The following is a 13,169-nucleotide window of genomic DNA, read 5'->3' as shown; positions in this document are numbered from 1 at the left end:
AACCAACAGGTTGGATCAATTATTGTTTTTATTAATTTTTTAAGGCACTTCTAAAATGGTCGTATTTTCTGTCTGTTTCTTCATCCATGATGGAAAACTGTTGTTGAGTAAATGTGCCCTTGCTACTGTTATTTATTTTTAGGATAATTTATGTAATGTAGCATTCCAATCTTGTTACATGCCATGTTCAGGGTTGATCTATGTTTATCTGGTAGATAGAAGGTTAGCTTCTGTCTCCAGCTTGTGTCTGAGGTCTCTCCGACCCTGAGTAAACTTCCATCCAGTCTCCTAGCTCCATGCTCTGATTCAACACACACACACTTTGATAGCACATCTCTCTGAAAACTGACACCAGCTGTGGGTTGAGACAGTTGTGTCAGTCATGTTTTTGGCCAATTACTCTCAGGTGTTTAGTTTAACTCAACCTCTCGTAGGCGTGGTAATGATTGTTATAACTGTATTGCTCCCAGATATCGGGGCTCATTCTTTTGGGACCAGCGCTGTAAACCTTACCTGTGACCAGAATAAATGCTAAACTGTGAAATGGATCCTCTTCTTGTGATCTGTGGGGGTTGTTCGACTAAAGAATCAGGTAGATTTTATTACACTCGTCACTACCAAAATGACTTGCATCACACGGTTCAGATTTAGTAAATGAAGATATAAATTCTTGCACATTTGTCTGGTTAACTCTCGAAAGCAAAGTGTTAACTGTGTTTTTATGTATGGTAGACAGGGGCTTGGTTCTAGCTCAGCTAACTTCAGCCACTCTGAGAAAACAGCTTTATATGGTTTACCTTTAGACTCAGAGGTCTGGTGTTTAATGAATGTACTCAGCATCTGAAATTTCTGTAAACTATGGATAAAGTTGCTTGGGAAAATAAGTAGTCTTCTGAACACTGAGAGAACCACGATACAATATGTCCCATTGATCCATTTACACCATATTCACTAATGGTAGAAAATTCAGCTGCTAACCTTCCTATTCAGCGACTTGTCAACAAAGCCACATCTGTTCAAAAGCTGCACCTCATCACAAAGATGTGTTTTGGTATTCATTTTCAGTCTGTAATCATAATTAAAATGAGATTTTTTATATATTTTCCTGATATTTTGCAGGTAAACCCGTCAATGGTAAGTCAGTATGATGCCAAGAATGATCAGAACACAGAAGCAGAGGGCGATGGTTTGACTAAGCAATTAAACTGTGTGCACAAGGTATGTAGGAAAGATTCCTTTTTCATTCATTGATAGCAAAATTGTTTTACGGTTTAGGTCACTGTTCGATTATTTACATCTGAAAAAAAAATCTTTGGATTTTTGCAAATGACTCAGATAAATGTTCTTATTTTTCACTAGCATTTTAAAAAGGAACTTGCTTAGCCTGGACAAAACATGAAATATTTAAAAAATATTGAGAAAAAGAGGGCATTAAGTGTAAAGAGGGGCTTTGAACTGAGGTGAAAGTATGGAGCCAGCAGACTGATCTTTATTAAGATTTGATCTTTACAAAGTTCCAGACAAATAAGCCTAAAGTTGTTGTGTGAGGTTGATATGTGTGCCTTTTGATTCTTAAAATGATTCCTGTCAGAGATAAACCCAAAACACTAAAATAAAATGTTCCCTTTGTTAAGACAGCCAGAGTTCTTCAGTATCTCAGGAAATTTCTGTTTCATTGGAGCATTTTTCCTTTGCAGACTGAGTAAATCTGCTGTACTTCAGACTCTGCATCTTCTTTCCACTTCCTGGTTTAGTCCCTGCAGACAGCTCCTGTGTCCAGTAATTAGTCTGGTCCAGGTCTCCTTCCTGTTCTACTCAAAGCTCTGCAGGACTGGATCATGTCCTGTCTCCTTGAGGAATCGCAGCAGGTCATCTGGACGGAGCCCCATGGAGGCAGCGTTGGTCATGGGGTGGAAGAAGACCATCTCATGGCCACCTTCTACCAGGTCCCGGTCCAGGACAAACTTTACACTATGGTCCTTGTCGAAGAGCAGAGCGAGCGCTGTGGCACAACCCTGACCAACCTGATGGAAGACAGAGACAAAAAAGAAGGCAGGTTAAGTAAGAGCACTAAAGGAGTAGAATTTCTATGACTCTGGGACCTGGTGGAAATAAAAGCTTCCAATTCTCATTCTCACTTTTAACTTACACCTGATCCTGACAGTCAAAGAATCATCTAGCTTCAAATTTAGCAGGTCTTTACTGCTCAGGATTAAAAATGGCCAATATGATTCACTTTTTCAGCAGAAAAACAAGGTAAGGTAAATTAGAAAAGAAAAAGCTATCCAGCTTTTTTTCCTGCAGCATTATAGCAAAATTTCACAGCTCCTGTTCGAACTTTGTCAGTCCCCCGGAGTGAGGTTTGAAGTGCCTGTGATTGCTAAAGCTCAGGGGAACACTGGTGCAACTGCACGACGTGCTCCTTTTTCCTGCTTTGCATCTCTTATTGATGTAATTGGCAGCCAAAACAAATAAAGTCCACTTCAGGTTGGTGTTTTTAGAGGTTAAATTTTCTTGCAGATATAACTGGCTACAACACTTTGTAGTGAACTGAGAAAATTGCATCCTGAAATGTAAGAATGTGGTGAATAATAATCAATTTTTCCATGTTTGAATGGTCCTCTATTGTGCTTATTCTACATAGAGTGCATAAAAAAAATAAAGCTAGTAAGGCTAGCTTGCCTACAATGCAACCTGGAATATGTTGGCACTGCATTTGGACTGAGGGTTTTGAGGGTTAATATGATGAGATCTACTATCAACCACGATTAAAGACATAAAAACAATTTTGTGATGAACGTGGGTTTAGATTACAATGTCATCCCTCATTAGTGAGTCATGTATGAATGCACGATACATGTCTAGCTTAACCCCAGATGTGCTGAAACACAAGGACAGAAAATATCATACCTTGAGTTTCTCCAACATAGCTGCCTCATCTGCAAAGCGCAGATTACCACTGCCAACACCCAACTTCTTGGCGAGGTCATTGAGGTTCACCTGCAGAGAAATAGAGGAGGATCATAAGACCACACAGAGGAGAAGAGCTGTTCTGGGGTCAGATGTGTGAAACCTTTCTGTAGTGATGATGGTGGTGAGCTTACCTGGCGGTCATGGCGAGCAGACACTAGCCACAGGCCTTTCTTCTTCTTGTCCTTCAGGAAGAGGTTCTTTGAGACTACTCCACTCACTCCCTGGAGGTGAGGCATCATCTCCTCCACTGTGAACACCTGCAGGGTGTTCACAAATGAAGCATACATGTTTAATTACAACAGGATAGAGGAACAGGCTGCTGTATCATTTCAAGGTAGTCAAAGATACAAATCAAGCAGCAACAATGAAGACTCATAGTTCTTTCTTAAGTGTACCTATTTATATTTTTATAAGGCACATTAAAGGATATTATAGAAATATCTGAATATTTACAAAATTTCCAAGATTTAAAAGTGTATTTATCCAGGATCATTAAGGCCGAGATAAACTTAATTAGCAGAGAAAGACGTGTGTTTTTTTTATTTTCTGCGTTAGTGTTTTCTGCACTCAAGTTTAACAGTATAAAGGGACAGAACAATTAAATCCTGTATGTTGGCGCCCCCTGCAGGTCAGAGCAGTTGCATACAAAAAGTAGTCAGGTTTTGAGAACCATATGGATAACAACTTTGCAAACACACACAAACTTTTCATTATAAGTATCACACAATCACATGTAGAGCCTCGGAATGAAAACACACAAACGTGTATTTTGAAGAGTCTTCCAGTCCAAACCAGACCCCGTTCAAAAATCTGTCACTTTTAAAAATATGCATCCTCAGCACATACACTTGAATTATGACCTAGATCCTCAATTATTTCAGCCTACATTTATTTAATTGTAAATTCAGCATATATATCAGAGATATGCTGTTATCACTAAACTGTAATAGTCACTTTTTTATTCACGTACGTGTCCCAACCTACCAGAGACAGTCTGGTCACAAACGCTACACCTTAACCCCAATACTGTCATACAGAGGTATTAGATAAAGCCGAATTACAAACTTAACTCTTGTTACTTGTGTGATACCTCCATATGTGTTTTAGGGTGTGAATTGTCAACAGAAAGCAAGCAAAAACTAAAATGTACTGTTTTTCCAATGGGTGTTTCGCTCTCGATAGAAACCCAGAATTTTATTATTTTCCCTTTCACAAGATCGTAGCATACTCGATAATAGAAATCAATATTAACAACAGTTTCAATAGAAATAATAAATAGAACATTTTTTTGTGTGTGTTTGTTTTTTTTACAGTCTATGGTGTGTTTCATAGAAACAGATAGTGGTGGCTGTTTGTCGGTGTGTTACCGGCGGGTGCTCCACACAGCTCGTCTGAATGTTTAACGTCTCCAGATATTTCTCCAGCTCTGGACGCAGGTCTGCAGACATCTTCAGTTAATTTATATGGATTTGATTCAATCCACGATGGCAGAGGTGGAGGCGTGGACGTGGAGGGAGGGACGGACGGAAGCAGCTGCAGGTAGAAGAAGAAAACTACAACTTCTACTTTCAGTTTTTCAGAAGATGGTGCAGCACTGCCCCCTGTCGGACCGGTGGACCTGTAGAGGAGGCGTACACAGACTTGTTTCACTTAAATCTCACATAAATCATTTTTCTGAGATAGTTTATATGTGAAACAAATAACATAATTTAAAAGAATTTACATAACTTGATGAAACCATTTTTATGAATCCATATTCTTAACAAATCCATGATGGGTACAAGACTGTATTCAGTGTAACTTGTAAAGTTGGAACCGAAAATGGAAACCAGACTGAGGAGGTTTGGGACAGCCTTTTATTCGCAGTTTACTTGGAGGTGCTAGGGAGGGGGCCCTCGGCAGAGCTGGGTTAGAGGGCTGGTGTGAGGCAAGGAGTGAGGCACTAGGAAAAAAGGGGGAGAGAGGAGAGAACCAGGGTCAGTAAAAATGCCAAAAGCATTAAAAGTCTTGAAATTACACTAGAGATCCTGGAGAGCTCTTTGAAGAGGGCTGTACCACCAGGGTGTGGAGAGACAATGGTCTGGCACTGAGGCTGAAGTCAGCAGCAGTCTTGTAGTAGCTTGATTGCAGGGCACACACAGGTGAGTGCAATCAACCTCAGCTCCAGGGGGGTAGAGCAGCCTCTGGAAGCAGGTGATGGTGACAGGAAATGGCCCACACAGGAAACAGAATCCAAATAAACTAAAATGTGCAAAATGCAATTTTGTATACCTGTACTTAAGGCTTTCCACTTTGGATCCATTATCAGCCATGTTAATATCAGGTCTTGTGATATCGGCCCCTTTATAAGGAGATGAAATCCTTATTTTCCTTTAACATTTCTTCTATTCTTCTACTCTATTTATTCCCCAAACAGCTCAGCTGTAAAAAGATGTTTCTTCACTCAACTTAGTGTAATGTTACAATGAATTGTGTTGCCTTTTCTCTCTTGGAAGAAAAAAAAAACTGTTTGGAAAAGAAGTCATAAACAGTTATTTTTCTGACGGTATGAATAACTGAGTACATCCGCTTTCACCGAGGAAGAGACATATTGCGCACAACTTTCTTTTGTTTTGTTCATGATGTTTCAGTAGGCCCTTAAAATCTATTTTTTGCAAAGAAAGAAAACTTCTGCTCATGAGACACAAGGATGAAGTTGTTGATTCTTTGAGACATTCAGAAACAGGAGGATCTGGCTGGCTAAGTGGCAACTGTTTGACACTGGTCAATTACATCTCTGACAGCTGTTGCTGTGGGCTTGAGCTAGAATTTAAGAAAGTTTTCCCCCTGCAATGTTGTGTTTTGTCATAGTTAAGCCATGTTAAAGTTGATGATTTCCATGAGATGCAAGTTGGGAGTACTGAGGTTCCCAAGGGTATATCAATCAATCATCATGTGTACACCAATCTTTAGTAGTTTTCTTTCCTTATTTATCTATTTATTTATTTATTTATTTATTCACTTACTTATTTATTCATTTGTCAATTCTAAGGCTTAAAGAGCTTTCTCATTTGATTCCACGGTTGTCCAAAGAGTCTGTGACACGAGTTACTTCTTGAAAGTCTTAGCCTGTTTTCTCTGTGTTTCTTCTCTGTATTTAACTTTTCCACACTCATTGAAGTAATTTCATTTCCTGTTCCACAGTATCAATCACAGAATGGTACATACACAGGTTTAGTCTTTGTACCTCTTTTCTTTATTTGTTAGAGTTTTATCTATTTCTTCACTCTGGTCTCCTAAACTTCTGTGAAACCTGCCAACTGACGTTGACAGCCACACTGAAGTAAAAGAGCAACAGAATGTGTCTGTATTCAGGTGCATGCCTAGAGATCAAAAGGGCACATCCACTGTCTGCACATGTGGCTAGATGGGAACAGGAACAGGGTGATGCCTGATTTTATTTAAAAAATTTCTTCCTTTTTTTCTTTTCTTGCTTTTTCTTTTTCTTTCTTTTTTTCTTTTTTTTGTAAAAATAGCCTTACCACAAAATAATAAAGAATTAAATGCATTATGTATTTGACCATATAAATGTAAAACCATTTGTGAAAATGAATAGATTCAGTAAAATTTAGTCAATCTTTCATTTTTATACTTATAGGCAAACATTTTTTTAAACATCAATATCAGTTGCATTTTTCATGCATAATGTTTATGTCTTTTTTCTTTCCATGCTAGAGTTTCAGCTCACCCTTTTGTACTTGCTAGCTTCCCATGGGAATCCCACGCTTCATGTCTGCAGATATGCCTTTTTATGGAAAGGGTGCTCAAAGGACTCAAAAAGCCTGGGACAGATCCCTGAAGCACTAAATGATTTGACATTAGGAAAAGGCTTCAACCCTCACAGCTTATTGGGAATGCGCCTCAAAGTCAGTGAGTGTGGATACCAAGACTGGGTCAATGTGTCACTCAGCAGGCAAATCCTACCTCCTCCCAGGAGGACCACATCATCCTTTCAAAAACACCCAACAGAATAAATCAAAGGAAAGAGCTTCCCTACAATTTTAATGTGGTTTATTCTTTTTCCTCATTACTTTGATTTAAGTCTTGTTAAGTGAGATATTCACTTTTCTCACAATAAAGAGTCATAACTATTATGCATTTGTGGAATCTAAAATAATGCCTTGTTGTTTGCTGTAGCAGGGATTGTACATTTAACTTTTTTTTTTTTATAGCTGATTGATGATGGTCTGAGCAAAGCTTATTAAAAGTGTTCTCAGAGTTATGGAAACTGTTTAAATAAAGTGCAAGACTGTAGTGCAATCAAAGAGACAGCCTTAATTTCTTTTTTATAAGAAAATTCATCATGTTTGAATCAGTAAAATGATTATCTCATGTCACTGTAATATCTTACATAATCAGTGAAGAACATCATACAAAGAGACTGATAGAAAGTATGTACACTATGGTTCCCATTATGACCTAATGACTCACACAGTCTCCCCGGTTTATTCATAACATTTTCACTTTGTTCGGAGCTGGTGATGTCTGTCACAGAGCTTGCAGTCATGGGAAAAACACTCCAACGCCCCACTTGTACCTGAATGAAAGGGGTTATAAAACACAGCTGTACATAATGGATGAAGCATTAATTCAGCGCAACGACCCAGTTTAATACAGAACACCGGGTCAAAGTCACCGCTGATCCCGCCGTTCTTTTAGCAAATAAATATTACAAAATGGTGCAAGATTTGGGTCAAAACAGCATCAGTGGGCCAAAAGTGCAGACTGACACCACCTCTGTGAGACACAGATCAAATCCTAATCCCTAGATTACATCAGAAACAATCAGTCCTGTCTGAGGGAGACAAGGTTCAACAGTGATTGAAAAGAAATTCACCTGATGAATTCACAAGCGCACACTAAAGCCGAGAAGTTTGTGATTCATCAGTAAGACAAGACAGTGTTGGTAACTACTTGACCCACTGTAAAGCTTGGCTATATGATGTATGGACAGTGTCCTCTACATCACCAGCATGTTTCTGATACAGAGTTTTTAAACCTATTGATGACAGGGGTCATAGTAGTAATGCTGAACTTGCTAGGCAGGCCCTGATCCTATGGCTGCCTTTTGCAGCAGTTCTCTCTTCTTTGTCTGTTTCTTGTAATTTTTTGTCTCTTTTTCGTAGTCTTTGTATTGAAGTGGATCATTACTTTGTATGGCTCATTTGTTGGTCATGGACACCAAACTTTTTGTGTCTTCAGTGATATTTTTACTACTTTTTCTCCTGTGTTTTGGAAATCCTACAAAAAACTATGGCTGCATTGTTTACATGTGAACTCAGCTTTTAGCAGCCTGCAGCATATCAATGCTAACTAGTGAAAGGCCTGATGTTTTCCCACAAGGTGAGGAGAAGGAGGTGAGGACGATGTGCTGGTTCTCAGGTGTGAGCTGAGAAGTGACAACATGGACCTGTCCTTCCATCCTTCGTTATTGGGAACGTAAGATCTATCTCCAGTAAGATGGACGAGCTAGCTGTGCTAACCCAGCAACAGAGGGAATACCAGAGGGCAGAGTAGCATCGTACTATTCACTGACATGGCTAACGGAGCTAACATCAGACACCAACACCACGTTGGAAGAGCTTCACCTGCTGTGAGCAGACAGGATCCAGGAGACAGAGACTGAACAGACTGCTGAAGAAGCTCAGTCCTGGACCCTGTGGAGGTGGAGACTGGCTGAACTGGAGAATGATGGACAAGCTGTCATCATCTGTTTTCTTATGGACTTTTTAGCACTTTCTATACACTTTCTTATTTTTGTTTTCTTTATTGCTGCTGTGACTTCAATTTCATTGTACTTGTTACAATGACAGTACAGTTCTATTCCAATATATTGTATTACATTATATTCTAATCTAACTCAACTTAAATTTGTTTGAATTAGGATCAGGCAAAGAAACGGGGGCTTTGGCCTCCCCAAATACAGCTACAGGGTGTCCACCTGTCAGCCAACCCAGCCATGCCCTTATATGGGCAAAGCTCTTATGTTGAATGAATTCAATCCCTGCGCAATATGTGCCAACAAAGAAATGAGCTATACCAACTCAAGCCATAGTTTGAACCAGGCAGTAAACATGTAAATCAAAGCTGTAAAAACAATCTTTTTTGGCTTGGTGTGTGTGCAGTGTCTGGTGTTTCTGCAGACAGCCTTAAGCAGATTCTCGAAGAACTGCAGTTTTTAGCACATCCACATTATAAGCTTCATTTCTCATAGCCAAAGGTTGCTGCTTGATTCAACACAAGTATTAGTTTTATCGCTGCAGAGAGAGCTCATAAACAACAGACTGCATGTTATTTTTACACTATGTGATTTTTACACTATGTGCAGGTGTTAGCCACTGAAATTGGAGGCTTTTTTTCAGAACCTAAAAAAATCTGAACTGATTTATTTTAACTTGCTGAAATTCAGACAATTTCATCATACAGAGTGAGGTCAGTTCTCACTTTGCTTGTATGTAATATATCAGGGTAAATAAATGTACCGCCATCACAGCTCTGTGTGCACTGAGGAAATTGCTGCTTTGTTTGATTTCATCCATAGACTGTATAAAACATGGACGTAGTCTCCAGTCACCTGTCTGTTCCTGGTAAAGTGAAATGAAGCCAATCCACGCAGCCACATTGGAAATGACGCTGGATTTGAGCTTCCTGTTCAACAGCTACAGAGCGCCCATCAGTCATGTGACCTGAGCTGTGTCTCTGATTGGACGCTGAAATGATTCTCATAACTTCTAAACCCCAGAGTTAGAAAAAAAATTCACCCACTGTACAGTGTGTGCCGATAGTGAAATCAGCTTCACAAACCCAAGATGTTTTTTTTGATCCAGGCTGTAAATATGCTTTTTAATGCCATAAAGTGCCATTCTTCTTTTGTCTGGGTGTGTACGTGACTTCTGGTCTTTCTGCAGCCAGCCTCAAGCAGATTCTCGAAGAACAGCAACTTTTCGCACTTCCATATAGGCTTTATTTTTCTAAACTGAATTTTTCCCCTTGAATTAAACAAACAAAAATTAAATTACTAAAATTAAAAATTTTGGAATCTAATTGAGTAATTCGAATTATTTAATTATTTACAAATTAAACACTTTCATTTTACCTTTGCATATTGGTAATTAGATGACGCTTCTGGGGCTTCTTTGATTTCATTCTGACCATACAACAAACCCACAACAAGCAAACCCTGGTGAATGCCTCCGACATTTTAAAAACTGCTTCAGTAGATTTAAGGAGGATATTGGTGAATAGGGCCCACTGTTACAATTCTGGGATGTTTTTCTTCTCTCTGTCAGTGACTGAGTGAATCTTTCCCTTCTGAAGGTTCATTTCTTTTGTTTCTGTCTCATATATTGTCGCAGCTTCCATTCAGCTTTTGATCTGCTGAGGAGGAGAGTGCTTAGCACATGTAATAATAATAGCAGAAACAGTGACAATATGGTCACTGAAAAGCCTGAAAACACACACACACACACACACACACACACACACACACACACACACACACACACACACACACACATCTGTGGTGGGATACAAACATAAACTGACAGCATAAACAAAGACGTCTCGTTACCTTGAAAAGTGAATGATGCCACTGTATGAAAGGAGACACACTCTTTTATTAAAACACACACATAAACACAAATCTATTCAACCTAGGGATGAAATTATATCTAAGACTCATCATGAGCAGAAAAAATCCCAGAATGAAAAATGTGTTCATCATGACCATGCTAACATTCTGGGCCCATATGCATGTTCAGTCCTGGAACCTCCTGGAAAACCCCCCAAATCCAACAACCTGCAACATACCTACTGCACAAAATCAGCAATACACAAGGCAAGCAGTAGCAGCGTGACTGTCAATATCAAGAAAAAACAAATTCTCAGTGCAATAATGGAGATTCTACTCCAAGAATATAATGAACAAAAAGCAAACAGCTTGTCAATCGCCAGAGATTACAAAAAAAGAGAAAGGGAACATTTAGCTTAAGGTCTTGAACAGGGTAAATCTGTGTGGTGTTTCCCAGAGCACAGTTGAAGACCTCGAAAAATTATAAAATCAATATAAGAGCTGCTTTGTGGAACAAGCACTGCAGCAATGCCCCAGTAACTTGATGATTAAGTCCACAAGCAGTTGTTAGATGAACTCCAACAATTCACCACACACATCTTGAAGGACTCAGACACATTAAAGCAGAGAGACAAGCAAACTTGTAAAGCTGATGGCAGCGAGCCTTGTCTGTTTGAGACTTGTGTTAGATTTTTAGCTTGTATATTGCATTAAATATTGAATGTTTTTGTGTAACCATAATAAATTTATTGTTTGCATTATGTATCTTATACTTAATTAGCCCCACAAGAGTTTAACAGTGGCTCCTTTTAAAGCCATGTGTGTAAGTCTCTCTGGGTCGTCAAGGCCAGCATACTGATTAGAAGTGCAGCACTCCTCACAGCTGCTGTTGACCTCATCACCCATGACCTCAGCCTCACTCTTCCCCCTTCTTTCTTCTATCCTCCTTTTCCTTCTCATCTGATAATTTAGGTACGCGTCTGCCACACATACACGAACAAACATATATTACCACACACCTGGAAAGGGGTCATGTGAGACGGTTGGCACTCACATGTTCATTATTTCAGCCAATAGTAGACGGTTGTGTAAAAGACCAACACTGTGTGTATTAGATATTGACTGTGTATTCCAAAAGTGTTAGTGTGAAACCTATCCTTTATTGGCTGCTCTTTCTGTCTGGGGACTCCAGAGTGAGCTTCTGCCAGAGAGAATCCAGTACTGATCTTTTGCATGTGATGACCAATAAATGGTTGAGCTGAGACCTGAAGATTCTCTAGTTTTCTTTTAAGGGGTACCAATATCAAAGAACTGGGTCTAATACTTCAATGACCCCCCTTACCTCATCTGTTGAATGAAAAATGTGTCTTCTAAATCTAAATTTGGTGTTGAGATCCATATGGTTATATTTTTCCAAAGGATTCAGTTGATTCATAAACATCCGTTCTTCTCACATAAGAGTGTGTGGGTAACTTGGGACAGATACTTTTTTATGGTCTGTGGTCAAGACAGGACAATCCTGCTTTGTGGGTTTCCAGCATTCAGACACTGGTGAAGCAACTTAGAAATAAAGAAGCAAGATGCATCTTTAAAACACTCAGGCTGTTGAATCATAATACTCTCCGATGTGGTTCATTGATTGTCGCTGTGTGCTCTTTTTAGGACTTGTATTTTCAAATGTCGCTCTTTTTCTTTTACAACATTAAAGACTAAAGTTTCCTGCTGAAGAGTCGGCCATGTAACTGTTGAGAGACTCCAACCAAAACACATATTTCAGTGTAAAGCTTGGTTTAAGATTGGTCTACGTAGCTTCATGCGGATGAATGACGCCAATTAAGCCGCCTCGCCCCCCCCCTATGAGGTTCATTTCCAATGGAAAATTTTCAGGTCGCACACCTCGGAAAATGTCTTCCATCTGAAGAGAAGTACAAAACAAACCTGGCATTTATAAGATTTATTACTCAGAGGCAAGGTTATAATAGTTAACTAAAACGAAACTAAAAAGGAAACTAAAAACTAACTAAAATTTGAAATACATTGCAGTTAACTCAAACTAATAAAAACTAGAAAAGAAAACAAAAACGATAAGTAAACTAAAACTGTATCTTGTGTTCACAAAACTAACTGAAACTAACCAAAATTATAGACAAAATGTCCTTAGTTATCGTTTCTGACAATGTTAATAGCCTTTAGGATTTAAATTAATCGGACACATTTTCCCAACCAATTTCACAACAGTTTTCAGCAGCTGTCAGCACCGTACGGCACCATCATAGCGGCGTATAGGGACGTGCTTGTTTACTGCACTGACTGGCTGTGCTCTGTGCTGCGACGAAACGTGGTGGAGCAATGAATCAGAGCATCCGTAATAGTTTCATTGCATGTGAGTCTGACTTTATCGTTACAGAGTTCAGGTTTCTAATTATTAAAGCTCATATTATATTGTTTTATATAATTTATGTTTTTATTATTTTTATTTAACTCATGTTAACATTATTTTTATATAGTTTATGTTTATATTTTTATACTAAGTTTATATTATTTTCTTGTGTTTAAGGCAGCAGCCAACAGTTCAGTATCAGCATTG

The 13,169-nt window shown here is 38.9% G+C and overlaps 1 protein-coding gene across 1 annotated transcript; it reads right to left on the bottom strand.

Annotated features, from left to right (window-relative positions):
* Window positions 1-1,417: 1,417 nt before the first annotated feature.
* Window positions 1,418-5,069, bottom strand: prorsd1 (prolyl-tRNA synthetase domain containing 1). Its single transcript, XM_074676157.1, has 5 exons — window positions 4,991-5,069; window positions 4,341-4,591; window positions 3,105-3,230; window positions 2,911-3,000; window positions 1,418-2,024 (listed from the first exon to the last, which is right to left on the bottom strand). The coding sequence occupies exons 2-5, from the start codon at window positions 4,419-4,421 to the stop codon at window positions 1,812-1,814; spliced, it is 510 nt and encodes a 169-aa protein (XP_074532258.1). The 5' UTR covers window positions 4,422-4,591; window positions 4,991-5,069; the 3' UTR covers window positions 1,418-1,811.
* Between the last annotated feature and the right edge of the window lie 8,100 nt (window positions 5,070-13,169).

This window comes from Halichoeres trimaculatus, unplaced genomic scaffold, assembly GCF_033239565.1.
Source record: "Halichoeres trimaculatus isolate MK-OKI-2021-1 unplaced genomic scaffold, fHalTri1.1 fHalTri1_scaffold_8, whole genome shotgun sequence".
Classification (NCBI taxonomy): Eukaryota; Metazoa; Chordata; class Actinopteri; order Labriformes; family Labridae; genus Halichoeres; species Halichoeres trimaculatus.
This window is presented reverse-complemented; position numbering and strand designations above follow the sequence as displayed.

Excerpts from the sequence above, each read along its gene's own strand:
- prorsd1 (XM_074676157.1), bottom strand. The coding sequence starts at position 4,421 with ATGTCTGCAGACCTGCGTCCAGAGCTGGAGAAATATCTGGAGACGTTA. Across the intron at positions 3,001-3,104 it reads CTGCTCGCCATGACCGCCAG|GTGAACCTCAATGACCTCGC; the intron begins GTAAGCTCACCA and ends ATTTCTCTGCAG. Across the intron at positions 2,025-2,910 it reads CTATGTTGGAGAAACTCAAG|GTTGGTCAGGGTTGTGCCAC; the intron begins GTATGATATTTT and ends GTCTTCCATCAG.